This window comes from Thamnophis elegans, chromosome 2 (genome assembly GCF_009769535.1).
Source record: "Thamnophis elegans isolate rThaEle1 chromosome 2, rThaEle1.pri, whole genome shotgun sequence".
In the NCBI taxonomy this organism is placed as follows: Eukaryota; Metazoa; Chordata; class Lepidosauria; order Squamata; family Colubridae; genus Thamnophis; species Thamnophis elegans.
In genome coordinates, this window is record NC_045542.1 from 160,861,423 (window position 1) to 160,887,155 (window position 25,733).

General features: G+C 44.8%; 1 protein-coding gene across 3 annotated transcripts; it reads right to left on the bottom strand.

Moving 5' to 3' along the window:
• Positions 1–5,647: 5,647 nt before the first annotated feature.
• LOC116504539 (zinc finger protein 1 homolog) lies at positions 5,648–25,429 on the bottom strand. Of its 3 annotated transcripts, none has more exons than XM_032211604.1 (6): positions 25,268–25,429; positions 18,510–18,966; positions 17,928–18,054; positions 14,359–14,514; positions 12,458–12,580; positions 5,648–7,982 (listed from the first exon to the last, which is right to left on the bottom strand). In XM_032211604.1, exons 2-6 carry the CDS (start codon positions 18,795–18,797, stop codon positions 6,823–6,825), a joined length of 1,854 nt encoding a protein of 617 aa, XP_032067495.1. In that variant the 5' UTR covers positions 18,798–18,966; positions 25,268–25,429; the 3' UTR covers positions 5,648–6,822. The 3 variants fall into 3 exon arrangements, with proteins under 3 accessions (XP_032067495.1, XP_032067497.1, XP_032067496.1); XM_032211606.1 differs by lacking the exon at positions 25,268–25,429 and adding an exon at positions 21,533–21,592; XM_032211605.1 differs by lacking the exon at positions 25,268–25,429 and adding an exon at positions 20,861–21,508.
• Between the last annotated feature and the right edge of the window lie 304 nt (positions 25,430–25,733).

The window sequence follows — 25,733 nt, forward strand, 5'->3', positions numbered from 1 at the left end:
CAGTTACTACTATTGAGTGAGGTACCACATAAACTGTGCCTGTGCATTTTGTCTTTCTTGCCTAAATGTAGAACTAAATGTAGAATTGCTAACTGTTGAATTGCTTTGCCCGATACTTCATAGTATTTTTGATTGCATTAGGTGTTTATTGAGATTTAAATACCAGAGTTGGAAGGGACCTTGGAGACTGGGGTATGATTTCATCCCTCAACCCATTCTTTTTTTTTTTTGTATGATTTCACGATTGTTATTATACTAATTCATTTTTAATTCTGTTCTCCCCCCTCCAGGTGAGATGAGTAGCTACGGTATACAAATTCATTAAATAAATCAATAAACACATTGACCCAGCCTAGAATTGCTTCTACCTCCTCCAAAATATTGGGGGCGGGGGATACAAATTTGCAATTCCACGCCTAACATTAAGCAAGATTGCAACTCCTAACGCCACACTCCTAAATAATGATCCGTTCTGCGGGACAGGAATTGCATTTTCTCATCCCGAATCCACCGGGGCTTTCTAGTTTCCAGATAAAGCAGCATGTGCAGAGTATTTCCTTGACACGGCTGAAGCGCAGCTCAACCGCTCTGCTGCTTCTTAGCAGGGCTTCCGTCTCCTCCTCATTCAAAACCCCTGAGGTTTCTCCGGGGAAAGAACTCTGCACTTGCTCAGAGTCACAGATGAGAAAGGGACGCGAGCGCTTGCGCTTTAAGGCAGGGGTGTCCAAACTTGCGGACTTTTAAGACTTGTTGACTTCAACTCCCAGAATTCCAAAGTCAGCCATGCTTCCCCCATGTTGGCTGGGGAATTCTGGGAGTTGAAGTCAACAAGTCTTTAAAGTTCCCAAGTTGGACACCCCTGCCTTAAGCGCATGCTCGCGAGCTGAAGATATTTAGTCCGCAGCGGGGCTCCAAGGGTTAAAGCAACCGCACTGCGATGCCTAGAAAGGCCCGGAATTACAAGGCACATGGTGGAAAGGAAATCCCGCCTCCTTTTGATTTATGACGTTGGTGATTCCAAGGTGGTTTTTTTTTTTTTAACTATTTCATTTACAGGTTGTATTGTCATTAAAGCCTTAAAGCCACAACATTAATTCAGGCAACCCTAATCAAACTCTAAACAGCATGGATTTTAATATGCGACACCAAGGCTCTCATCAGAGGCAACCTTAACCCCAGAAAAGCTGATCAGCAACACTAATTAATTTCTCAACCTCCATCATTAAACGGAGGATTTGGGTTCTCATTGGTACTTATGCAGAGTGGTTCTTCAATAACTTCTGTATCCTTGCTGCGGCGATACGTCCAATCACTGGCTGCAGAAAGCTGAACCAAAGAGACTGTCTACTTTTGATATCCCTGGTGCATATGATGCTCAGGAGGAAGGAAGGGAGGGAGGGAGGGAGAGGAGAAAACGAGGAAGAGGAGTGAAGAAGAGATGAGAAGGAGGGAGGGAGGAGAAAAGAACAAGGAGGGAGAGGAGGAGGGGAGGAGGAAGAGGAGGAGGAGGAAGAGGAGTGGAGGAAAGAAGAGATGAGAAGGAGTGGGGAAGAGGGAGGGAGGGGAAAATAATAGAATGAGGGAAGAAGAGGAGGAAGGGAGAACAAGGAGGGAGAAGAGGGAAGAGGGGAGGGGAGGAGCGAAGGAAGAGGGGATGAGAAGGAGAGAGGAAGAGAGATGGGGCAGGAAGAGGAGGGGAGGAAAGAAGAGATGAGAAGGAGGGGGGAAGAGGGAGGGAGGGGAAAATAATAGAATGAGGGAAGAAGAGGAGGAAGGGAGAACAAGGAGGGAGAAGAGGGAAGAGGGGAGGGAGGAGCGAAGGAAGAGGGGATGAGAAGGAGAGAGGAAGAGAAGATGAGGCAGGAAGAGGAGGGGAGGAAAGAAGAGATGAGAAGAAGAGAAGGAGGGGGGAGAAAAGAATAGAAAAGGAGAGGAGGGAGAAAAGAGAAGGAGGGAGGAAGTGGGGAAGTAAGGAGAGAAGAGAAGGAGGGAAGAAGAGAGATGAGAAGGGAGGAGAGAAGAGAGAGAAGGAAAATATGAGAAAAAAGGAGGGAGGGAAGGAAAGGAAAGGAAGGAAGGAATTTTGATACCCCCAGCCAGATTACCACAAGTAATGGGAAAGCTGGCAGAAATCGTTCCAACTCCCAGTTTTTTTTCCTGTCTTTGGTTATTCTGTTTCTCTATTTAGATAAGGAAAGACCTCTGAAATGAGGTCTCATTCCCCCCCCCTCCAGGAGCCGAGATGTCTAGTTGAACATATATAAATGTTAAAACCTTGGACAGAAATGACCATTTTATTACTCTTTATTTGCAAAGCATCTTCCCATTACACTAAAAGATGATTACCATACAATCCCTTTAAAGCTGCCCATGCATATGAAAGGCAATCACCTATAAGAACCAGCTAACTTTCCAAAAGCACAGATTTGACACAATTCCTACAAAAGGGCAAAAGATCAAGGAACCAGTTAAGAGGAGGTGGGGGGGATCTCTCATGTTTGGGAAATTGAGCAGTGACACTTGCTCAGCAGCAATTGTGTTTGCATTCACATGTTACACCATGTCACTATTTCCAAGAGTCTTCCATTTGCAAGTCCCATTTTCTTCTAAAGTTCTGGTCACTCCTGACTCACAACCACAACTGGCCCCACAAATTTCCATTGCTAAATGAGATAATTATTCAATGAGTTCTGCCCCGTTTTATGAGATTTCTTGCCACAGTTGTTAAGTGAATCTGGTTTCCCCATTGACTTTGCTGGCCAAAAGGTGGCAAAAGTTGATCACATGACTTCAGGACACTGCAACCATCATAAATATGAATCAGTTGCTGAGGAGCTGAAGTTTGATCACGTGACCATGGGGATGCTTCAACGGTCACAAGTGTGAATGGTCATAAGTCACTTTTTCAGTGCCGTTGTTAATTTTGAACTGTCACTAAACGAATTGTTGTGAGCCGAGGATTATCTGTATTGCAACATTTTTCAGAATAGATTCTCTCCATCCAAGAGTCTTTTCCCCCTTCCGCTACGAGTTTTACAGAAGGATCACAATTATTAGTTTTCAGTTTCCTTTTTCAAAAACATCTGAAATTACCTCGCAAATTCAAGGGAATCAAAGTGCTGGGTTTTACAGTGTAATTTTAGAAGTTTGTTGTGCTGGAAAGACCTCAGGGTTAAAATAAAAACAAAAGAGAAACTAAAGTAATATAAATAGCGAAAACCTAAACTAAGTATGGATAACGGACACAATCTAAATTTAAAATATACAGACCGTACAATAGAATCAGAAACTCAATAAACATGTTGAAAATTCAGAAGAGGATGGGTGAACGTGATGGCCATTTGAGAAAATCTTGTTTATAGATTTCAATTTGAAGTACCTTTGGTAAATGACCTATATCCATCCTTTTCTCTATCCCTTTACAGGTACCGGTAAATGAAAAATATTAGTGTTTGTCTGATCACAAGTTCCCAAAACTTGCACCACAGTACCATTCTATGTAACACTTCCCAGAAAAATCTCACAACCATGGAAGTAGCTTCCAGTACAGAGGCCCCTTGAGAAAATCTTTAATCTTTACCGTTGTAGAGTTGCATAAGGCCGTCATTCTCTGCCTCAAACCCTACTGACCCTTTTATAAAAACAGCTCACTTTCATCGTTAACCAATAAATGTCAGCATTTACAACCCAAAATTGTTTTAGAAACGTGTTTTTTTTTTTTTAAAATTAACCCGTCTCTACATTTTCACCCCAATGATTTCATCGGATGAAATACGGTTAAGAAATATTTTAAACAGAAGTTACAGCTTGTGTGTGTGTGTGTGTGTATGCACGCACACTTTGGAGTCAATCTTGACTCCCAGAGACGACGACCACCAATCCCTGCATTTTTCTTAGCAATATTTTTTAGAAGGGGTTTGCTATTGTCTCCTTTCTAGGGCTGAGAGAGGGACTAGCCCAAGGCCACCCAGCTGTAACTGAGGGCCTGCCAGTTTCTAGCCCGATGCCTTTGACCACTTCACCAAACTTGCTCTCCTTTTTCTAATTTACAGGAAGCCTGAATTGAGTAAGCCCTAACCCTCAAGTCTTTCAATGTTCAAATGCTTAAACTAACTCCCACCGAATCTCTGTTGTGTGACATCCTCGCATGGCCCCGATTTGTGCTCAGGAGTCCTATGAGGCCCCAGTCCTCCACTTATTCTTCTATCATCATCTTTTAATGACCCCATAATCCCTTGCGGAGTGTAGTCTGGGCAACTGAATGGAGCTGGGTGTTTACTGGCTGGATGCCCCTCCTGTCGCCAATGCGGAGCTTTGTTCAGCAGATCTACCGTATTTTTCAGAGTATAAGACGCTCCGGAGTATAAGACGCACATTAGTTCTTGGAACTTTAAAAACTTGTGGACTTCAACTTCCAGAATTCCCCAGCGGGAAGTTGAAGTCCACAAGTCTTAAAGTTCCCAAGTTTGGATACCCCTGCTATAGATGGTGACCTTGTCTGCATGCAAAACAACAGTCAGTTTGGCCTAGTAGCGAAGGCTCCAGGCTAGAAATGTTTTTTTAATCTGAAATCAACTTACAAATTCAAGGGAATCGAAGTGCTTGGGTTGTGGTGCCACCTTAGCCACGAAATGTGGCTGAGTGACTGGGGGAGCATTGCTCTCTTTCAACCCAACCCACCTCCCAAAGCAATTGTTGTTGTAGGGAAAATAGGAGGAGGAAGGAGTATTTATGTATTAAAAAAAAAAAATAAAAGGGGAAGGATTTAAAATAATAATAAATAAAGCAAGCCTTCCCTGTGATGTTTTTCCTCAGACAAGCAAACAGAAGGAGATTCTGTTTCCATTGCAGAGGTTTTCCTGCCCCAGAATTGTGCCCGTGTCTTATTGGGAATCTCCTCACCAGCATTCGAGAGGATTAATGTCTGGCTGTAAAAAAATATAATGCAGCATTCATCCATCTTTTTCTCAGGCTCCTACATGGCCCTTTTTTTTTGTTAAACCTGCAATCTTAAATCGTTTTGATTGTTACGTTCTGCAGCTGTAGTCAAGCACGCTGATTCCCACTAAAATAAACTGGCTATAACATGCTTTAAATTCTGTGCTGCATTAGGGTTGACAGTTTGTTTTTTTAAAAAAACAACAACACAGCATGCTGAAAACCTAACACACTCCTAGCTATTCGTGCATCCACACTTATTATCCATGATGGGTTTGTAATTTTGGCAGCATTGCTTTCGGGCTTTTTCAAACTTGGCCACTTTAAGACGCTTGGACATCGACCAGGGGTGGAGCTGCTACAGGTTCGCCCGGGTTCGGGAGAACCTGTAGCTAACGTTATGGCTGGTTCGGAGGACCTCCAAATCCCACCACTGGCTGGCCCTGCCCTCCCCTCCCAGGAGTCTCCATGCAGCCAGTTTTGGATGCAAGGTAAGTGAAGGGCCCACGTGGAGCAGGGGTGGGGTTCAACATTTTTTACTACCGGTTCTGTGGCTGTGGCTTGGTGGGGGTGGCTCAGTGGGCATGGCAGGGGAAGGATACCGCAAAATCCCTGATCAGCTGGGAGTCGGGAGGCAGAGAACAGGTGGGGGTGCGGCCAGTCAGAGGTGGTATTTACCGGTTCGCCAAACTACTCAAGATTTCCGCTATCGGTTCTCCAGAACTTGTCAGAATCTGCTGAATACCACCTCTGGTGTGGAGGCTCGGGGAAGGGGAAAAATGAGACTCCTGGAAATTCTGGAAGGCTGGGGAAAAGGGTCTCTGAAGCTCCGGGAAAGCAGTTTTTGCCCAGAGTCTCAAGGAAAGCCTCCTTAGCCTGTGGAAGGTGAAAATACCCCAACTGTAGTGCAGAAGGCCCCAACTAGGCCACGCCCACCATGGCCACGCCCACCCAGCAACTGGGCAGAGAACCCATTCCTGAAATTTTTGAAGCCCAGCCCTGACTTCGACTCCCAGATGGCCTGGGAAATTCTTTGAGCGTGGCTGGGGAATTCCAGGAGTTGAAGTCCTGTCATCTTAAAAGCTGACACGGCTGGGAATTGCCCCCGTTTTGAAGGCCTCTTCTTTGAAAACCTAACAATAAAAAAAATGTCTTTGTGGAACAGTGATCTTGTGTCACGTCTACAATGCTTTTTTTTTTCCCCTTTAGCTTTCTCTGAACCGCCTGTTCTTTACCTGTCATCTTTTTTTTTGTACTTCAGTTTCTCTTCAGCTGACAAAAGAGGGTGTCCTTTTATTTTACCAAACACCAGAAAGCCCTTCTTGCCACATCCCTCTCAAACCTGGGTTTGTTACTCAGAGCAAGTGGAAGAGATCCAACGGGGTCCCCCCTGATTCAACTAAAATAAAAAGGGATCCCGTTTGAAAAACGGGGAGGGCAAACACCCTCCTTTCAAAGACATTGACTATCTTTCCTTCCAACTGTTTCAATTCAATTCTTCTCTTCCATGGGTGGACTGAGAAAACAGAGCCCCCCCCCCCCCCCGGGGAACCAAACCATGCCAGCTGAACCTTCAAGCTCTTCGTATTTTCCTCCCCTCCCCAAGCTTACTCCCGAAACTGAATCTTTGTAGAAAGAAAGAAAGAAAAGATCTCTCTCCAATCATGGCCACAAGCCAAACAATGAGCAAAGGAGTCCAGAGGATTTCACACCGTCCTTGTGGAAACTGATATCTTTTCAGGGGGGGGGGGGAAACGGTTTCTTTTCCCCCAAAATAAAAATTAAAATCCCTGCTTTTTGTGATTTCAGATCGATGAACCTGCCTCCCGCCCTCCCCGGGGGAAAAAAAATACGGGTTTCATTTCTCTCCTCCGTTCAGAGCCTTCACAGGGCTAAGGTCCTCTCCTCTGTGAATTCTTTCATAACCAGGATGGCTTGATCGCCCACTGAGGTCTCCTGAATAGTCCACAGGTTCGGCATGCCTGCTTCTCCCGGCTCGGCGGAAGACGAGTAGGTCGAAAGAGGCCAATGAAACGGCTCGGCAGGGTGGGCATACTGGTAATAGCTCCCCTGGGCAAAGCTCCCAATATCCAAAAAGATATTGGTCCCGACGGAAGCCTTTGCGCCGCGCTTGGGTTCCAAGGTTTTATGGCGCTTGGCGTCGTGCGTGTTCTGATGCCGGATGAGGTGCGAGCTCTGGTTGAAGCTCTTCCCGCACTCGGTGCAATGGTAGGGCTTCTCTCCCGTGTGGATTTTCTGGTGCCGGAGGAGCGTGGCCAGGTCGTTGAAGCTCTTCCCGCACTCGGTGCACCGGTAGGGTTTCTCCCCAGTGTGGATCCTCTGGTGGCGAAGGAGGGTCCGGCGGTCGCTGAAGCTCTTCCCGCACTCCGAGCACTCGAACGGCCGCTCTCCGGTGTGCACCCGCCAGTGGGCCTCCAGGTTGGACTTGTCGCAGAAGCTCTTGCTGCAGCTGGAGCACTTGTAGGGCTTCTCCCCCGTGTGGCTCCGCCAGTGGGTCTTCAGGCTGTACTTGTTGTAGAAGCTCTTGCTGCAGCTGGAGCAGTGGAAGGTCTTCTCCCGGCTTTCCACGTGGGTTTTCTGGTGGGTAATCAGGTTGGTAGTCCGGTTGAAACTCTTCCCGCACTCGGGACACTTGTAAGGCTTCTCCCCAGTGTGGATCCTCTGGTGGCGAAGGAAGCTGGTCTTGTCGCAGAAGCCCTTGGTGCAGACGGTGCACTTATAGGGCTTCTCGCCCGTGTGGATGCGCTGGTGAACTTTCAGGCTCGCCTTCCGGGTGAAACTTTTCCCGCACACTTTGCACTGGTTCTTCCTCTTGCCCTTGTGGGCCTTTTGTTGCGCCAGCATGGCAGTGTAGTCGCTTCCCTGGGAACTGTCTTCATTCAGCCACTCTTCGGGTTGGCTTCCTTTACTCTTTCCTGGCTCTTGGAGGTTCCCAAAGTGGCTTACGGCGTCTTCTTCGTCCTCTGTCTCTTCTGACAGCACCCCGTACGGCTCCCATTCACTTCCACTTTCACAGGGGTCACCTAGCAGGATAGTTAAAGAGAAAGAGAAAGAGAGAGAGAGAGAGAGAGATTGAAAGAGAGAGAGGGGGGGGAAAGAGAAATTGAAAGAGAGAAAGAGAAAGAGAAATTGAAAGAGAGAAATTGAAAGAGAGAGAAATTGAAAGAGAGAAAGAGAGAAATTGAGAGAGAAAGGGAGAAATTGAAAGAGAAAGAGAGAAATTGAGAGAGAGAGAAAGAGAAATTGAAAGAGAAAGAGAAAGAGAGAAAGAGAGAGAGGGAAAGAGAGAAATTGAGAGAGAAAGAGAGAGAGAAATTGAAAGAGAGAAAGAGATAATTTGAAAGAGAAAGAGAGAAATTGAAAGAGAAAGAAAGAGAAATTGAGAGAGAGAGAAAGAGAAATTGAAAGAGAAAGAGAGAGAGAGGGAAAGAGAGAAATTGAAAGAGAAAGAGAGAGAAAGAGAGAATTTGAAAGAGAGAGAGGGAAAGAGAGAAATTGAAAGAGAGAAAGAGATAATTTGAAAGAGAAAGAGAGAAATTGAAAGAGAAAGAAAGAGAAATTGAGAGAGAGAGAAAGAGAAATTGAAAGAGAAAGAGAGAGAGAGGGAAAGAGAGAAATTGAAAGAGAAAGAGAGAGAGAGAAATTGAAAGAGAGAAAGAGATAATTTGAAAGAGAAAGAGAGAAATTGAAAGAGAAAGAAAGAGAAATTGAGAGAGAGAGAAAGAGAAATTGAAAGAGAAAGAGAGAGAGAGGGAAAGAGAGAAATTGAAAGAGAAAGAGAGAAAGAGAGAATTGAAAGAGAGAGAGGGAAAGAGAGAATTGAAAGAGAGAAAGAGATAATTTGAAAGAGAAAGAGAGAAATTGAAAGAGAAAGAAAGAGAAATTGAGAGAGAGAGAAAGAGAAATTGAAAGAGAAAGAGAGAGAGAGGGAAAGAGAGAAATTGAAAGAGAAAGAGAGAGAAAGAGAGAATTTGAAAGAGAGAGAGGGAAAGAGAGAAATTGAAAGAGAGAAAGAGAGAATTTGAAAGAGAAAGAGAGAAATTGAAAGAGAAAGAAAGAGAGAAATTGAGAGAGAGAGAAAGAGAAATTGAAAGAGAAAGAGAGAGAGAGAAATTGAAAGAGAGAAAGAGAGAATTTGAAAGAGAAAGAGAGAAATTGAAAGAGAAAGAAAGAGAAATTGAGAGAGAGAGAAAGAGAAATTGAAAGAGAAAGAGAGAGAGAGGGAAAGAGAGAAATTGAAAGAGAAAGAGAGAGAAAGAGAGAATTTGAAAGAGAGAGAGGGGAAAGAGAGAAAGTGAAAGAGAGAAAGAGATAATTTGAAAGAGAAAGAGAGAAAGTGAAAGAGAAAGAAAGAGAATTGAGAGAGAGAGAAAGAGAAATTGAAAGAGAAAGAGAGAGAGAGGGAAAGAGAGAAAGTGATAGAGAAAGAGAGAAAGAAAAGAGAAAGAGAGAAGAGAGAGAGAGGGAAAGAGAGAAATTGATAGAGAAAGAGAGAATTTGAAAGAGAAGAGAGAAATTGAAAGAGAAAGAAAGAGAGAAATTGAGAGAGAGAGAAGAGAAAATTGAAAGAGAAAGAGAGAGAGAGGGAAAGAGAGAATTGAAAGAGAAAGAGAGAGAAAGAGAGAATTTGAAAGAGAGAGAGGGAAAGAGAGAAATTGAAAGAGAGAAAGAGATAATTTGAAAGAGAAAGAGAGAAATTGAAAGAGAAAGAAAGAGAGAAATTGAGAGAGAGAGAAAGAGAAATTGAAAGAGAAAGAGAGAGAGAGGGAAAGAGAGAAATTGAAAGAGAAAGAGAGAGAAAGAGAGAATTTGAAAGAGAGAGAGGGAAAGAGAGAAATTGAAAGAGAGAAAGAGATAATTTGAAAGAGAAAGAGAGAAGAAGAAATGAAGAGAAAGAGAGAGAGAAATGAGAGAGAAAGAGAGAAAGAGAAATAAAGAGAAAGAGAGAGGAGAGGGAAAGAGAGAAATTGAAAGAGAGAGAGAGGGAAGAGAGAATTTGAAAGAGAGGGAAAGAGAGAAATTGAAAGAGAAAGAGGGAGAGAAATTGAAAGAGAGAGAGAATTTGAAAGAGAGAGAGAAAGAGAGAAATTGAAAGAGAAAGAGAGAGGGAAAGAGAAATTGAAAGAGAAAGAGAGAGAGAGAAATTGAAAGAGAGAGAGAGAGAGAAAGGGAGAAAGCAAAAAGAGAGAGAAACAGACAGAGACAGAAAGAAAAAGAGACAGAATGAGAAAGAGTCAGAAAGAGAAGGGGAGAAAAAGAAAAAGAGAGAAAGAAACAGAGACAAAAAGAAAGAGAAAGAGAAAAAGAAACAGACAGAAATAGAGAAAGAGAAGGAAGGAAGGAAGGAAGGAAGGAAAGAAAGAAAGAAAGAAAGAAAGAAAGAAAGAAAGAAAGAAAGATTCTGCATTACAAAGGGGCAATATAAACAGGTATTCCCAGTTGTAGATATGTGGCCGTTCAGGAGCTACAAATGGAAACCTTTTGAAATCATGAAGCAAAACACAGAACAGTGAAGGTGAGAGTTATATTGACTCAGAATGCATCTAGTGAAGGGATGCTATCTGAGAAAAATATTGTAGTCCCTTTTCAAGTAAAACTTGAAGAGGGCCAAATCACAGAATGAGGCAAATCAGGATTAAATGAGGGCAACCTATGAATATATATATATTTTTAAAAAGTTAAGAGGTAGTCCTTGACTTATGACATCAATAATTCATCAAGTCACGTGAAGCATCATGTGACCCCCCCACTCTATTTTAGGACCTTTTCTGCCATAATTGTTAAGTGAATCGTCATGGTCATTAAGCAAGACATCACATGACTATGACTTGGGACCTTCCACTGCTATCTTCTCCATTGACTTTGCTTGTCAGAAATTGCCTGGAAAGGTTGCAAACGGGGATCACGTGACTGTGGGGACGCTGCACAGGTCATAGGTATGAGGACCAATCATCAGTCACTTTTTTCAATGCTGTCATAACTTTAAACTATCACTAAACGAACAGCCACACAAAGCCTTAAAAGGAAGCCTGTGAAATTTTGCAGAACTTTAACAGCCTAACGAGAGCTGGAAGGGACCTTGAAGGACTTCTAGTCCAACCCCCTGCTCATGCAGGAGATTTTAAATCATTTCAGACAAATGATTAGCCAATTATCAGGCCTGCAACCATATTCCTTTGGGATCTTTGGCCTGCCACACTTTCTATTATTCTACTTTGCCGATTATATTGTGGGAAAATGGAGGGTGGTGGTGGGATAGTACGGAGTTAAATGCTATGTAGCCAAAACAAAATTTCTTCTAGAAAGCCAAGGTCATCCTTTGTCTCTGCACCTCTGCACCTGACCGGAACTGGATGGGTAGAACTGCCAGCAGGGCAGTAGAAGATTGGACCATGTGATGGACTTGTAGGTGTGTGGGGGGGCAAGATCTTGCACTTTCAACTGGGTGGGGAAAACCGGGAAGCTTTCAGATTCGGGTTTTCCCAGATGTGCCAACCTGGTTCTCTTAATAAATTGGAACTTTGAGCAATACTTTGCCTTGGACTCTGATTTAATTTTGGATGCTTGACACCAATTTCTTTTTAAAAACTTCCAGTGTTGGAGCATTTACAACTTCTGGAGGCAAGTTGTTCCACTGATTAATTGTTCCAACTGTCAGGACATTTCTCCTTAGTTCAAATTTACTTCTCTCCTTGTTCTTGTCCTGCCCTCAGATGCTTTGGAGAATAGTTTGACTCCCTCTTCCTTGTGGCAGCCCCTGAGATATTGGAACACAGCTATCATGTCTCCCCTAATCCTTCTTTTCATTAAAATAAACATACCCAGTTCCAGCAACCGTTCTTTATATGTTTTAGCCTCCAGTCCCTAATCATCTTTGTTGCTCTTCTCTGCTCTCTTTCTAGAGTCTCCACATCTTTTTTATAATTTCAAGAAAGACACCAGATGATCCTTGGGGAACTCTGCTGGGTAGGTAAGAATTGCTTTTTCTGGGGCCAAAATGACCTCTCTGGAGCAGGCTGTCAGGCCTGCAATTATATTCCTTTTAGAATTTTGGCCTGCAACACTTTCTCTTATTTCATTATGCTGTTTCATTAGTATAGTTGATGGGAGGGGGGAATAGAGCGGAGTAGGATTGTGGAATGTATTGTTATCATCTTTTCTAGAAGCTCAAGGTCATCTTTTGTCTCCGCACTTTTACACCTGACCGGAAGCAGCTGGGTGGAGACGCCAGCATGAAGAAGATTGGACCATGTGATGGATTGTGGGTGTGGGGACAAGATCATGAACTTTTAACTGGGTGAAATTCTGATGTCATTTCCAGAATTGGGATTAACACAGATGTGCTAAAATATCTGATTTATTAAACTGGAACTTTAAGGATCATTTTGCCTTGGACTCTGATTTAATTCTACATGATACCTGGAACGCTGACACAGGCATTCTGCTGATGGGGCTGGGGTGGGGGTGGGGCAGTCCCCCCATTCTTCTGGATACTCACTTTCAGTCGTCCCCATCACAAAAGAGATCTTTCCTGGTGATCTTCCTGGCAGTGCTGATGGGAGCACCTTGGACTCGGGGTCTCCAGCGGTCTCAGTGTCTGTTCCAGCAATTGTCCCATCCTCTTTCAGCCATCAAGAAAACGAAGAGAGAGGGAAAGTTGGGGGGAAAAAAACCACATAGATTTATTTCTTCCCAGAATATAAATCGGCAGTTTCTCATTTTCCAAATCAATTTTTCAAAGTTGCTTATTTTAACAAGTTTCTCTTGTTTCAAAGGAAAAAAGAACAAAAGCCCATTTGTCCAGGATTAAAGCAAAGAAACAAAACAACACCTGAAGCTCAACCAGAGCACCACGAAAGAAGGTTTATGTCTGTTTGTTATGCTATGTTGTTATGTTTTATGTTATAATATGCTGCTTATGTTATGTTATGTTGTGTTGGGTCATGTTTTAGGTCAGTGATGGCTAACCATTTGTGCTTGTGTGCCAAAAGCGTGCACACATGCGCCCACTCCCATAATACAATGCGTGCACCCACCCACCCCCGTCTCACCACACACACACACACACACACACACACACACACACACACCCCGGGGCCTCCCTGAAGCCTCCTGGGCCCCTCCCCCCCACATGCCTTGTATGCAGCTTTATTCCTGTCTAGCATTCATCTCCATTGTTCAGTGATGCATTTCCTTCCTCTCTAGGATTTACCTCTACCTGCTCTTGTGAGGCACTTCCTGTTCCTATTAAATTCTCGATCGCTTGCATAGTGCTTTGCAGAGACCCGAAAATCACCTAGCTGGCGGAAGGCACGCACTTGGTGGAGCTCAGCTGGGCGACCACTCACATGGCAGCAGAGGCCTCCGCGTGCCACAGGTTCGCCATCACGGTTTTAGGTTATGTTATATGTTATGCAGTGGTGGGTTTCAAATTTTTTTAGAACCTCTTCTGTAGGTGTGGCCTGCTTTGTGGGAGTGGCTTGCCGGCCATGTGATTGGGTGGGCATGGCCAACTTGTAAAATGTGATGAAACTCACTTAACAACGCTCTTGCTTAGCAACCAAAATGTTGGCTCAGAAACTCTGGCATTTGAAGCACCCAAGTCTTAAAGCTGTCAAGTTACAAGACCCTTGCACCCCTAACCCTTTAGGGAAAAAAAACTCCAGAGGTGTTCAAACTTGACAGCTTTAAGACTTGTGGACTTCAACTCCCAGAATTCCTCCTTTCGCTCTTCATCTTGATGATATGCGGACGGGTGGGGGGAGGGAGCTGGAACCGGTTCTAAACAGCACTGTAGATTTGTGGAACCTCTTCTATAGAAGAGGTTAGAACTGGCAGGAACCCACCCTTGATGTGATGTTATGTTATGTTATGTTAAGTTATGTTATGTTGGGTTAGGTTAGGCTAGGAACCCTGGTGGCTCAATGATTAGAATGCAATACTACAAACTAACTCTGCCCACAACCAGGAATTGGATTCTCACAAGGCTCAAAGGTTGACTCAGCCTTCCATCTATCTGAGGTCGATAAAATGAGGACCCAGATTATTGGTGGCAATATGGTGACTCTGTAAACCGCTTAGAGAGGGCTGTAAAAGCACTCTGAAACGGTATATAAGTCTAAGTGCTATTGGTATTGCTATGTTCTGCAAAATTCTCCACTGCGCAGGACAACAACCCCCCCCCCCCCAAAAAAAAAAGGGAATCAAGGAGAAATCTCTTGGCTGTAGCAGACAGCCTAACTTTTCGATTTTTCTGCTTTCTCCTCCTGAGACTCCCTGCATTTCATTTCAAGAGACGACCTTAAGTACTAAGACTCTGGCCAGGAGATGAGGACCTGATGCTACTGCATGTCACAATTCCCACATCCACCAAAGGCACAATATTTCTTCATTCAATACCTGCTGATTCCTTTGGCCACGTCTCAGTCGGTTGGTTCTCTTCTTCTTCCTTCCCCCCCCTCTCATTCCACAGGTTGTCTTCTGCTTCTTTCCCTGGACCTTCACTGGGCACCGTACCAACAGGTCTATTCTCGCCATCCTTCCCCCAGGTGTCACCTGTTGGAATCAAGGCCATGGGGAAAGTTAGGGAGAAGCAGGACTTCAAGCCAAGATCCTTTCCCCTATAGATAGACCTGTCAAGCTCTGTTAAGTTCAGGAAACAAGGCCCACGTGGGTTCCTGCAAATAACTTTTATTCTTCGATTTTTGTTGTAACACGGGGCTATGGAATAATGGCTCCATTAGGACTTGTGGACTTCAACTCCCATGCTGGCTCAGGAATTCTGGGAGTTGAAGTCCAGAAGTCCTAAAGGGGCCATCAGGGCCTGAAGGAGAAACCGGATATTCTGCCGCTCTCCAGAACATTTCATTCCAAAATGCTGGTTTTGCACATCCCTCAGGAGACAGGAACCTACTTTATTTGGAGTCCAACTACTAAACGTTTGGGATCTCCTGCAACCTACCCAGATTCAACCAAGGTTAATTTCTAGAAAAATCACCTGAAATCACTTAAATATAAACCCCAGGCAACAAACAAATCTTGGGACCACACACAAATATATATTATATTATATTAATTATATTAATTATATTAATTATATTAATTATATTAATTATATTATATTATAATATTATATTACATTATTATGCTATATTTATTATATTAGATAGATAGATAGATAGATAGATAGATAGATAGATAGATAGATAGATAGATAGATAGATAGATAGATAGATAGATATTTGTAGATTTTCACAGGTGTAAGTATGCTGGTCTTGTATTCGGGTCTTTTCCTGTGTAAGATTGAGATAGTCTTGGCAACGTTTCAGCGAGGTCTCACTCGCCATCTTCAGGCTGGGTTTTGGGCTTAAAGTGTGATCGGGGCTGCTGTCTTTCTATAAATCTTGGTGGGGGTGTGTGGAGTGCTGGCTTTGTTTCAGTAAGTGGAATGATTGGTTGTCTGGTTGTATCATGATTGGTAGATTGGTGCTGATTGGTGCTGGCTGTGTATCCATTGTTGTTTCGTGTTGTAACGGCCTGGGTGGTGGGTGGGGCTCATTTGTTGACTCGGGCTGGTTTTCAGATGTCTGGTAGGCGGGAGGTATCGTTATGTTTATTCATGTTGTGGGGGTATTTCTCTATTTCGATAGATTCCATAATTATTCTCCAGCTAGAAAATCAAGGACTACGAAATACCATGCAAAATCTGCCCTGCATCATACATAGGACAAACAAACAGGAGAATAAATGCACACATCGCAGGACACAAGAATGTAGTAAGAAAAAAAGAAAAAACTTCCTCCCTTTTCCAGCACCTTAAAGCTACAGGACATGAAATTATTTTTGAAAGAACCAGGTTAATCTCCAAAACAGAACACTTCAACAAGAGAATAATTATGGAAGCTATCTATTGTAACGTGTGGGTTGTTGTTGTGAGGGAATTGACACGCAGGAGCCATGTGCAAGACAGATCTTTATTATAACACAGGTGACAAGCGATTCAAACGTTCCCTGCAACTGCCAGGGTATTTATACTAGCACTCAGACCAACTGTCAAAACGACCAACCAATCAGGTCGCAGCTGGTATTTGCATATTGAATATGCAACACTCCTTCCCCCCAGTTCTAAAGACCAAATGACCAGCCAATCACGTCGCAGCTGGTATTTGCATATTCAATCTCTCTCCTTCCCCCCAGTTCTGCGCATGCCCAGCTTCGTAGCTAAATTTTAGAACCAGGAAAAAAAAACAGGTCCTTTGGGATCTTTGCAGCAGGGAGGCTCTCGTTGTGTTGTAGGAAGGCTCTCTTTGGTTTTAGGAAGGCTCTCGTTGGTTCGAGAAGCAAGCGGTGGCCTTTGCAGCGGAAGGAGGCTCATGGTGTAGAGGACAGTCTGGTGTATGTTGTGAGTGTGCTAGTGTTGGAGAGGCTTTAGACAGGCTGAGAGAGCGTAGCCGGTGGTGCTAGGTGGCAGCTTGGAGAACGAGGCTGTTGTTGAACGCAGCGGTTGGAACGAGGCGGTTGGAGTGCCGTAGGAACAGCTGGTGGCAGGCATGCCGTAGGAACAGCTGGTGGCAGGCAGGCAGGCAGGCACAGCTGGCGCAGTTTAGCCATCACGGTCCATAGCTCGTCCCTGAGTAGCGGCGGCGGCTCCAGTCGAGGTTAAGCGTAGGAAGCCCGTCCCTCGGACGGATGGAGGCCGCGCCTGGAGCTTACTGAGGTTGGCTACAACCGGAGGCTGCTGTTGATGTCGCTTGCTGGCCATAGCGGCGGCCCTGACAGGCCCTCAATGTAGGAAAGAATTTTTTTTTTTTCCTGCGTTCACATTGGCTGATGTTGTTAGGCTCTGCGGGAATCGCATATCAATCCCATCCTCGTCGCCAGTATTGTAACGTGTGGGTTGTTGTTGTGAGGGAATTGACACGCAGGAGCCATGTGCAAGACAGATCTTTATTATAACACAGGTGACAAGCGATTCAAACGTTCCCTGCAACTGCCAGGGTATTTATACTAGCACTCAGACCAACTGTCAAAACGACCAACCAATCAGGTCGCAGCTGGTATTTGCATATTGAATATGCAACACTATCGAAATAGAGAAACACCCCCACAACATGAATAAACGTGACGATACAAGACCAGCATATATAAATAATGATAGATAGATAGATAGATAGATAGATAGATAGATAGATAGATAGATAGATAGAGATAGATATATACAGTATCTAGCTCTCTCTCTCTCTCTCTCTCTCTCTCTATCTATCTATCTATCTATCTATCTATCTATATATGGAGAGAGAGAGAGAGAGAGAGAGAGAGAGAGAGAGAGAATGCACAAACACACACACACACACACACACACACACACACACACACGCTCCTGGAAGCATGAAGCCGAGCAAACAAGCCTGAAGATGACGAATGAGACTTCGTCGAAACGTCGCCAAGACACCTCCAATTTTATGGGGGAGAAAACCTGAATAACCAAAGTCCTACATATATATATACATATATAATGTATATGTACTCTTTCTCTTTTGTTTGGGTTGAAGTGACTCACCAGCAGAGTCCAACTAGGCATTTTCCAAATATTTGAGCGCAACACTTGCCATCTCAATGCTAAGCACTAAACAGGGAATTTCTGGCAGTTGCAGCAATGGCTCAGTGGCTCTATTCATAAATTGAAGGCCTGAATGCCATAATAACAGAGTTGAAAGGGATACTGGAGGTCTTCTAATCCAACCTAGGGCTTTTGATTAGGACAGGTAGAGGAAAAAGGACGCCACGCTAGGAGGAGACTCTATGGTGAGGGAACCAGACTTCCAGTCGGCTCCAGAATTGAATGGGGGGCTTCCTATTAGGAGCTTTGTGGCTCTTTAAGTGTTTATGGTTGCTGACCCCTATAAAGCTAGTCCTTTATAACGATAAAGAAAGCTTCCCTCCCACCGGAGGATCAAAGGGACTCTTACCCAAAGAGACCACAGTCCCGTAGTTTTCCACCATGACTTCCCGATAGAGAGCCCTCTGCTCTGGATCCAGCATCCCCCATTCGCCCTTGTTGAAGCGCACGGCCACTTCCTCAAAAGTCACCGGCCCCTGAGGTGGAGGGGAGAGAACATTTCTTAAGAGACACTCGATTTGGAGCGCACCTCCCTCCCGTTAGCCCAGTAATGTGCCCATGTTAGGAAAAAACAGGTCATTTTTTGCTCGCTTTGGGGGGGGGGGGGCATCTCCCAGGAGCACTCTACAAGCCTCCTAAAGGCTATGCATGCTCTTTTTTTTGGAAATAAAACGGGCCATTTTGAGGAGGTCTGCAGAGTGCAAAAATATATATATACTTTAATTTGCCTCTTCAAAATCTTGGTGCGTCTTATACTCCGAAAAATATGGTACATTCTCATTTTACCCAGAGGGAGAAGTATCTGCCTCTAGCCAGGATCAAACTCACAGCCTTCTGACCGTGAGGGAAGAACCCCACCTCTAGGCCATCGCAACCCTCTCTTGAAAGAAACAGATTCCTCCTGGAAAATGCCAGGCGGTCCCAGGCTCACCTGATCTTCTTCTCCTTTCCCCAGTAAGACATCTTCTGCCAGCTTCTGCCTCTGCGATTCCTGATTTTGCATCTGATCCTGGGATGTGTCCGAGTGGATGGCATTCGCCTCATCCAAGATGGCTGACCCCTTTCTTTCCCTGCTATTCCTACCAGCCTGGAAGGCGAGAGAAGCCTGGGGAGCTGTTTGGGGGCCTACTACATCCAGTTCACCCATTTTCTCTTCCTGCTTCAGCCTCTCTCTCAACTCTGGGCTGGCAGGCAAAGAGTCTCCTTGCTTGGTCCTCATCTTCAGGACCAACACAGCTGGAATTTGGAGAAGCGAGAAGCCCAGAGGGTCAAGTTCTTGATTCTACAAAGTCAGTGGATTGTTGTTTGGTAACACCCCGCCTGAAGGACACGATCACCGAAGAGGCAAGACGGGCTGATTTCCAGCTAGCCAGAAGATCTTTCCTTACCTGAAAGAGGAAAAAAATACCATAATAGCTTGACACAGATAAGCTACAGGTGGTCCTTGACTTAGAACGGTTCAGTTAATGGTGATTCAAAGTCACGGCGGCACTGAAAGGAGGGACTTGTGACCGTTTTTTAACACGGATGACCGTCCCAGCATTCCCGAAGTCACATGGTCAAAATTCAGAAACTTGGCAACCGACTCGTATTTATGACAGAGAGCAGCGTCCTGGAGTTACGTGATAAATTTTTACGACCTTCTGACAAGTAAAGTCAATGGGGAAGCCAGATTCATGTTCCTGAATGGCTCAAGGTTGAGATCCATCCTTCCGAGATCGGTAAAATGTTGCGGGTGGAGGTGGAGGCCATAGGCTCACTCTGTAAACTGCTTAGAGAGGACTGTGAAGCGGTATATAAGTCTAAGGGCTACTGCTATTGCTACTAGCTTAACGACTGCAGGGATTCACTTAACAACCGTGGCAACAAGTGTCATAAAATGGGGCAACATTTACTTAACAATTGTCTTGCTTAGCAACAGAAATCCCGGGCTCCTTTGCGAAAGTCGCCAAGATTTGGTTATCACCTTTAAAGCCCTACATGGCCTAGGACCTGGATATCTCCGTGACCACCTCCTGCCACATACCTCCCAGCGTCCGATAAGATCTCACAGGATGGGCCTTCTCCGGGTGCCGTCGACTACACAATGTCAACTGGCGGCTCCTCGGGGGAGAGCCTTCTCTGTAGCTGCCCCGGCCCTATGGAACGATCTACCCCCTGAGATCCAGACCCTCCCCACTCTCTCGGCCTTCCGAAAGTCTATTAAGACCTGGCTGTTCCGGCAGGCCTGGGGCTGCTGATTCTTGATTGAGTTCCAGCCCCACTAAGAATTGAGTGTATGTTGTGTTCTTTTAACTTGTTTTGTTCTTTGTATTTTAAATTTTTTTAGTATTTTTAAATTGTTTTTATTAAGCCTCCCAGAGTCCTTCGGGATTGGGCAGCATACAAATTTATTAAATCTCAATCTCAAATTTGAGAAAGCTTTAAGCACTGACCTGGTCACTATCATCTTAACTCAGGGGTCTCTAACCCTCGGTCTGCGGACTGGCACTCAGCTGCAGCATGCCAGCAACCAGGCCACGTAAACAAGCAAAGCCCCATCCACGGGATGCCGGCGGCACACAATTCCCCCCCCCTGCCCCAAAGTCCACAGAAAAACCTCTCTCTACAGAACCGGTCCCCGGTGCCCAAAAGATTGGGGGCCGTTGTGTTAAGTGACTAGGAATTAAAATGCAGGCAGGCAAGGGAATGAATGGATCTGTGATGGCGAACCTATAGCACGCCCTCTCTGTGGGCGCGTAAGCCGTCGCCCCAGTTCAACTCTGCTGCGCATGCGCGCGTGCCTCCTGCCGGCTGGGGAGCATGAGCAGGGGTGTGCGTGCATGCAGGAGGGGGGCACTTGTATGGGGGCACACATTGCATTTGGGGGGTTTGGGCACGCACAGGCACATTTGCGCACACTTTGGGCACTTGGTATGGAAAAGGTTAGCCATCCCTGGAATAGGTGCGCTTCCTATCCATCAGAATAAAAACACTAATTGGGAGATTGTCCCAAAGGGTAGAGCTGAAGAAGCTTCTTGGATGAGAAGTGAAACCTCTTCAAGGAAAAACCAGAAAGTCCTGTTGTCTCTTGAAAAAACAACCCCTTTGGGACAACCATGACCTGGGATGAGAGAAAATCTCCATCGACAATTGTGAGGTCACCAGCCATATCTCCACAGGCTCACAATTTCACCCACTGAGGATACGGCGTACACTGTACAACTATTGCTCGACTTACAACCGTTCGGAGTTACAACGGCACTGAAAAAAATTAATGAGGACTGTTTTTTTCATACTTACGACCGGGGCAGCAGCCCTATGGTGACCTAACCAACATTCGGAGGCTCGGCAACTGACTCATATTTACGACGGTTTGCGGTGTCCCAGAGTCACGTGATCCCCTCTTGCGACGTTCTGACAAGCAAAGTCAGAGAGGGAGCCAGATTTCCTTAACAAGCGTGTTGCGGACTTAACCACAGCAGTTGATTCACTTAACAAATCTGGCAAGGAAGATCCTCAAGTGGGGCGAAACTCGCTTAGATCACCGTCTCGCTTAGCAAAGGTCGATTTCGGGCTCAATTGCGGTTGTATGCTGAGGACTACCTGTATAACTTGAAAAGACTCCTTAGGAGACTTTGCACTGAATGACAAATCAACTGCAATAATGAAGAAAACGCACCGATGCAAAAAAACGTAAGAGGGGTTCTCTGTGCAATTAACCTCCGCCTTGCATTTGTGTGGTTTTTGTGTGTGTGTGTGTGTGTGTGTGTGTGTGTGTGTGAGGGGGTGAGGGGGGCTCTCTGTGCATTCAGAGGCTGCCTTATTGCAGCCCCATCTGCTTCCTCAAACGAACAGGGGCATCCATCCATTTAAAGAGCCTTAATCCTGTCTCGTTCCCTCGGATTTCACAGCCATTCTCTTCTGCATTCTTGAGTCTCTCTCTTCCCCTCTCCTTAAACTTAAGAAACTCACCAGATCCCGCCCAGCCATTGACCCCCAGAATGGAGGGGAAAAAAATCCCTAGGTGGAAAAGAAGGTGGAAATAGTGTTAAAAGCAGGAAGTGACCTAAAAAACCCATTTTACAATTCTTCTTCCTAGAAGGCACCCTAGGAATAGACGTCTCGGTCAATTTAACCCTTAAGAGAGATTTTCCCCGGTAAAACAGCATTCCGGGGGAAAGACTGCAGATCAGATTTTTCTAAACCAGAGGCTCTCAAATGAAGCTGGATTGCCAGCCCCATCATCCCCAGAAGGTAGGCCCATATACAACCTTTAGAGCGATGGGAGCTCTAGTCCAGCATTTCTGGAGGGTGGCCAAGTTGGTAAAAACAGATTAGCTTCGGCTCTCAAGCAGAAACTTTGTGCGTAAATGTGATTTATGACAATCGACTCCAAATTGCGCCTGAGACTAGCCTCTGCGGATTGCTCTAAAATCCTTGAATTCGGGAGAAACTTCCTAACAATGAGGACAATGAACCAGCGGAACAACTTGCCTTCTTCAGAAGTTGTGGCTGTTCCATCACTGGTAGCTTTTAAGAAGAGACTGGATAACCACCTGTCTATCTGTAATGGTTTAGGGTCTCCTGCTTGAGTAGGGGGTTGGACTAGAAGACCTCAAAGGTCCCTTTCAGCTCCATTACGATTCTGATTCTAAAATTTGGACCCTTGGCAATCAGTGTGTATTTATGATGGTTTCAGTCTTCTGGGGTCACACGTGATTGTCGTTTGAGACCATCCCAGTCAGCTACCGACAAGCAAAGTTGGGGAAGCCACAATCACATAACAACCAGGGCAAAAATGGAAAAATCTTGCACAACTCACAACTGCATTACTTAGTGAAAAAAATCCCAATCCCAATAGTGATTGTGAACCAAGGATTAGCTGTACTGTAATGCCATTTATCTTCAAGACCGTGCCAAAACATAGATACTTCCCATCTCCTTTTTCTCATGATCTGCTAGCATCAAAGCTTCTTTTTTTGTGTAACTTACACACACCTACGTCCCTAAAGAGTTGTTTCTATTTGAACCACAACACAAAATCTGCATTTCCCCATAATCAACCCAGCTCGTGGGTAAATTGATCTTTGACTTGAAAACACAGATACTGAATATGTCGACATAACAAGCAAAGAAAAATTTAAAATAGGTTGGGGGGAAGCTAAGTTTTTACTTGGCGTTTCTACAATTATAAAGACAACGAACAACTGGGAAAATATATGATCATATTTATATACTCAATTCATTATTTTTAAATTCCCGTTGACCTGTTTTTCTTAACAGCTAGTAATTTATTTCCAAAATAAAAATGTTAATGTGACAGCAAAGAAAAACTCACATACTATATCTAAATATTGCCTGCGTAAATCCTTCCGAGTGGAACCTGACTTTCCTCAAAGAACATCTAACATCCAAAATTAAGGCTGTCCCCTTTAAATTTTTGTGATATTAAAGTTGACCAAAAACCAGGGTGGATTTGATTTAAATCAAGTCGATTAAAATCACAATTTAAGACACTAGTAAAAAGGCTTGATTTAAATTTTTTTAAAATAGGATGTCATCCTGCAGTGGCTCATCCTCTGATCTGCTGTTGACTCATTGACAGTCCCAGTCACTTTAATGGGATGGCTGGTGATGCAGCAATGACACAAGGTGAGGGAGATGAGTGGCAGCTGGGCAGCAGAGTGGCTGCCCTCTAACAGGCACTGCCAGAATGGATCCGAAACGACAAGTGCTCTTTAAACGTAAGGACTCATTCTTGCTGGTAGTTCAAATCCTTAATATTATTATTTGCAAACAAAATGAGCCGAGGTGGCGCAGTGGTTAGAGTGCAGTACTGCAGGCCACTTCAGCTGACTGCTATCTGCAGTTCAGCGGTTCAAATCTCACCGGCTCAAGGTTGACTCAGCCTTCCATCCTTCCGAGGTGGGTGAAATGAGAAACCAGACTGTGGGGGCGATATGCTGACTCTGTAAACCGCTTAGAGAGGGGTGAAAGCCCTATGAAGCGGTATATAAGTCTAACTGCTATTGTTTCCTATTTAAAGTGCATGTTATCTCAGGTTGCAGAGCTCAGGATTCATTGAATGGGTTTATCAAAAACGTAAATATGGCAGAATATACAGCCTCATGTTGCCTAACTAAGCTCCGTTTCATGCTGAATAACTAAATTGTTAATGCATCTCAAACAGAAAACTATCTTTAGATGGGTTTTTATACTCCAAAAGCATTTTATTAAAATGAATTTGATAAAAATAAAAAAAATACAATTTAAATTTTAAAAAAATCATCGATATTTATCCACCCCGCCATCTAACCTTTTAGGAAAGAAAATCCATGACAGTTTCTTAGGGTTATTATAAACTGCTCCTTTTTGAACTTCCCTGAGGCTGGTGATTGGAGCTGTTTTCTACAGAGTAACAGAGTAACCTTATCACAAGCACACATTTTTCCCCTCATCCAAGATAAATTTCTATTGATACGAGAGCTGTTATTACTGTACAGGTAGTTATCGACTTTACGATAAACAATTCAGCCCAGAATTTATGTTGCTGAGAAATTTGTTAAGTGAGTTTTGCCCCATTTTACGGCTCTTCTTGCCATAGTTGTTAAGTGAATCCCCTTAGTGGTTAAATGAGTAACCTGGTTGTTAAGTGAATCACCTTTTGCAACCTTCTGACAAGCAATTCAATGGGAAAACCAGATTCACTTAACAACCATGTGACTAGCTTGACAGTTGCAGTAATTCCCTTAACAAATGTGATAAGAAAAGTTGTAAAATGGAGCAAAACTCACTTAAAAATGTTTACTTAGCCACATAAATTTTGGGTTCAATTGTGGTTATAAGTCGAGGACCACCTGTAAACCTGGATCCCAATATCCATCCCAGGAGATGGAGCTCCAAAACCTCAGGATCTCCCCTCCCACAGCCAAGACCCCATCTCTTAGACCTGCCAATCCAACTGAATCTCTCAATACATATACTCCTCGCCTTGCAACCATTTGTTTTGTAACCGTTTGGAGCTGCTATAGCACCGACACACGACCGCTCCTCCCACTTACAACCGTCGCAGCTTCCTTACGGCCACGTGATCAAAGCTGGGCGCTTGGCAACCGTTAATGTATTTATGACCATTGCAATGTCCAGAGGTCACTTCCCACAAGGTGAATCAACCGAGGGGAGCTGGATTTGTTCAATGACCGCACGATTCACTTAACAACAGGAGCAATTTGCTTAACCACCGCGGGAGGGGAAAAAAGGAGTCATAAAATTGGGTGCAACTCACTTAACGGCCACCTCTCTTAGCAATCTGATCCCCATTCTGGACATAAATCGAGGACTGCCTGCTTCTCTTACTCTAACCCCCTCTGGCAAAACGGTAGCGGTGGAGGAGGGAAGGCTGGAGCTGAGAACACATAATCCACGCGTGGAATGAATGAGGGCTGCCAACTGAGCAGGTGCAAAGGCTCTCTGAGTCTTTGTGGCATCTAAAGAAGGGTGAAAGTGGGGGGGGACATCCACAGGGGGGGTCCATTCATGCAATCTCCCCACGTTCGACTCCCCGGTTTTGAAGATCCCCGCCAGCGATCTTAGGATCTTAGGTGGGTGGGTGGATCCCCCCCCCCGCTCCATTAGAGCCACTGACCCATTCGCAGCATATGGGCTCCCTTCCACCACCCAGCTAGGGCTTCTTCCCCCTGATTTTACCTCTTTTCTCCTTTGCAGCCCCGGATCACCTCCTCCGCTTTCCCTCCGAGGGGGGGGGGGGTCGTCGGAGGGGCTCCTCCTGCCGTCCGGAACGAAGCGGAAGGCGACAGAAGGCGGGGAGAAAAGACCTTCTCATAGCCTGGCGCTCGAGGGGTTAAGGAGATGGAGGTGCCACTCCTAGAGGGGCAGGAAGTGTCTCCCTGTGGGGGAGAGGAATGCAAATAGCTCAAGGCAACTTCCGGCTTCTTTTTTGGGGGGGAAAGCGGAGAGGTAGAGCAGGGGTCTCCAGCCTTGGCAACGTTAAGACTCGTAGACTCCAACTCCCAGAGTTCCTCAGCCAGAATTGCTCAGTCAGAATTCTGGGAGTTGGAGTCCACAAGTCTTAACGCTGCCAAGGTTGGAGATCCCTGGGGTAGAGGTAGAGGATCTTCTCTGCAGTGGATCGATGGCGTGCAAGGCTTGTTGG